This window comes from Protobothrops mucrosquamatus, unplaced genomic scaffold, assembly GCF_001527695.2.
Source record: "Protobothrops mucrosquamatus isolate PMUCROS unplaced genomic scaffold, P.Mucros_1.0 scaffold2806, whole genome shotgun sequence".
Classification (NCBI taxonomy): domain Eukaryota; kingdom Metazoa; phylum Chordata; class Lepidosauria; order Squamata; family Viperidae; genus Protobothrops; species Protobothrops mucrosquamatus.
In genome coordinates, this window is record NW_015388841.1 from 23308 (window position 1) to 26698 (window position 3391).

Below are 3391 nucleotides of genomic sequence, written 5' to 3' on the forward strand. Positions count from 1 at the left end.
ATTTCCTCTGTTTGGTTGGGTGGCCTGTAGTATACACCTATGGTAATGTCATTTTCCCCCTTTTATATTGACCCATTTTCCCCTTTTATATTGACCCATACATATGATGCAAAAGAACATTATGGATGTTCCTTGCTAAATTGATTGCTGAATATATATACAGTAGAATTTGCTCAGAGTTTTTTTATGATTAGAGTAACAGAGAAACCATATCAACTAAATACACCCACACAGAAAGAAGATATTATATGAGTAGATGGACGTTAACATTCTGTGATTGTGATTGTTTATTACCTTTTATCCTCTCCCATCCCTCATATTCTCCCAGAGATCAGGGACCCCTTGTCACATTACAGATATTCCAAGCCTACAAAATAAAAGATAATGATGATGTTTCATTCAAAATGTAATTCTTTGTGTCTGCCTAAGACTGCAAATTAGGGAAGGATGGAAGGCTGAGTTAACCTTGAGCCGGTCAGAATCGAACTGCTGGATATTAACCTGCAGATATTCCCATGCTCTCTATTGTTTTTTTTTCTGTAGTTCTACAAACATGGATATGTTTGAACTCAGAATTCATCCCAGGGGAAAGAATGATTTGCTACAAACATGGGACATCTGCACTAGCATTATGTTCTTGGGACACCTTGACACCAAAAGATTCTGCATACTGCCTGAATGTACTAATTTCTCTGACTAAAGTGGGAAATTGGTAGACATTCTGAATGAATTCCACTTCTTCTTTTTTTTCCAAAGAAATTTTATTATTTTTCATCATAAAAAAAGACAATCATAAACATAGATAAACACAATAAGTAGTAAGATCCCCCACCCCCCCTGACTTCCCAAACCTAATCCCAGGATAATATTCATATATAAATAAACAAATACTAATATCTCTAACTCCACAAAATATCTTAATCTACATGAAAAGATAGAAAGAGTAAACAAAATAAGAAAATCTAAAAACCTAAGTTATATTCTACCACTCTATGCTTTTTTTGAATATAAACAATCCATCTTCTCCATATTGATAAAAATTGTTCATTCTAGTGGTTCTTCAAATAAGCCGAAATCTTTGCCATTTCAGCAAGATTCAAAACTTTCAATCTCCAGTCTTCCATTGTAGGCACTTCTTGATGTTTCTTTTCAGGTACCTCCCTGTGCCAGATGTGTGGAGAGTTGCTTCCCGGGGTACAGAAGGGTTGTTCAGGATGGAAAATATGTATGTTGCTACAGTTGCACAAAATGCCCTGAAGGAAGAATTTCAGTTGAAATGGGCAAGTAAAGAAATAAAATTAGCTGAGAGTTGGAAACTTGCAAACTTATCTTTTTCTTCATTTCCCCCCAACCTCCATGTGGTATGCAGTTGAATGGGACTGTGACTAACCACAGTAGCATTTTTTAAAAAGAGGGATATTTTAAATAATTGCGTAAATTCATTCTATTCTTATCTCCTTTGCAGGGTTGAGAATTGCATCTTTTAAGATTTTGTCTGCTAATATTGAAATTGAGTGGAATTCATTCACATAAATAGTAACCCAGAATTCTTGCTTAAATGTTAAAAAAATTTATTTTTTATGTGTGATGGTGAATGTGAATGGCATCATCAGGAGCTACTTCTCTGTTAGCTCTATATAAACCGCAGTCTGTTTGGAAATGACAAGTTCTTCTTCATGTATTTCAGATGCAGACCAATGTGAGAGATGCCCAGAAGATCGATATTCTAATGCAGAAAATGTCCAGTGCCTTCCCAAAAGTTTCAGCTATTTATCCTACAGTGAACCCTTGGGAGTTGTTCTGACTTTCTTGATTTTTGTTTTTTCAGCTACCCTCATATTAGTGGCAGTGACTTTTATTCTGCACTGGGAAAGCCCCATTGTCAAAGCAAACAACAGGAACATCACATGCATTTTTCTTTTCTGTCTCCTGCTTTGTTTTTTGTGCCCCCTGCTATTTATTGGCTGGCCTCGGGAGATGACTTGCTTTTTCAGACAAACTTTATTTGGCCTGATTTTCTCCATCTCAATTTCCTGTGTCTTAGCTAAAACCATTACAGTTGTTATGGCCTTTTTGGCCACTAAGCCAGGAAACCAGATGAGGAAATGGCTAGGAAAAAGACTGGCAGGATCCATCATTGTCATATGTGCATGTATTCAAGCAATTATTTGTGTGGTATGGTTAATTATGTCTCCTCCTTTCCCAGAACAGGACATGCATTCACAGGTTGATGAGATTATTGTGCAATGTAATGAAGGCTCAGATTCCATGTTCTACATTGTCCTGGGCTACTTGGGGCTTCTGGCCACCATCAGTTTCACTGTGGCTTTCTTTGCCCGAAAATTGCCAGATACTTTCAATGAAGCCAAACTGATCACCTTCAGTATGCTTGTGTTTTGTAGCATTTGGGTGTCCTTCATCCCAGCTTATCTGAGCACTAAGGGGAAATACATGGTGGCTGTGGAGATCTTCTCCATCTTATCTTCTACTGCTGGCTTACAGGGTTGCATCTTTTTCCCCAAGTGTTACATCATTCTCTTGAAGCCACATTTAAACATGAAAGAACATCTGACCAGAAGGACAGTTTAATGGTTAAACAGAACATTCTATTATTCAGCCTTTACCTGGTACTCAAAAGCATCCCTACTGAAATATTGCACTGACCATGCAATCTATCCCTTTCCTTTGTTTGTTTTGGTTTTGTATGTGCAATGGACAAAATCACTCTCCCAAATCTGATACCTCATTCACAACTGCTATAATGATTTTTTCCCCACATCCCTCCTCCCCTTCTGGTGATTCAACCTTTCTATAAGGTTCCATTTAATTGATTTCCTTCTTAAAACTCAAGTACATATTCCATTACATTTATTTCTACATTTTTTTGATTGAGAAATAAATATAAGTGTTAATACAATAGTTGTTCTAAAAAGGCGAGGTTTAATGAATCCTATCTATCAATATCTGAAGAATTTGATATATATAGTATATGAAATATACCATATTTTATTTATATTATATGTTACTGAATTATATTCTTTGGTATTTATTTATTTTTTTTTATTTATTTTTAAAATTTATATCCCGCCCTTCTCCTTGCGGACTCAGGGCGGCTAACAACCGGATAAAAATACAAAAATACAAAAATATCAACTACAAATTTAAAAGTTAATTAAAAGGGAAATATTCATAATTGGTCTAATTAAAATTATAATTAAAACCCCCTCTAAAAGTTTTCCTCTAGGCCAGTCCCGCAAGCTGGAATAACCATGTCTTAAGGGCGTGGCGGAAGGAAGGGAGATCAGGGATCACCCTGATCTCTGGGGGTAGTTCATTCCAGAGGGTGGGAGCTCCCACAGAGAAGGCCCTCCCCCTTGGGGTCGCCAGCCGG

General features: G+C 36.7%; 1 protein-coding gene across 1 annotated transcript in view; it reads left to right on the forward strand.

Annotated features, from left to right (window-relative positions):
- LOC107296450 (vomeronasal type-2 receptor 26-like) overlaps nucleotides 1–2589 on the forward strand; it is a gene marked incomplete at its 5' end in the record, with an annotated part of 9627 nt that extends 7038 nt beyond the window's left edge. Inside the window, 2 exons of the mRNA XM_015825800.2 lie at nucleotides 1154–1280; nucleotides 1688–2589. Of these exons, the coding sequence (XP_015681286.2) occupies nucleotides 1154–1280; nucleotides 1688–2589 (1029 nt within the window). The remainder of the gene's footprint in view (nucleotides 1–1153; nucleotides 1281–1687) is intronic.
- Nucleotides 2590–3391: the final 802 nt, after the last annotated feature.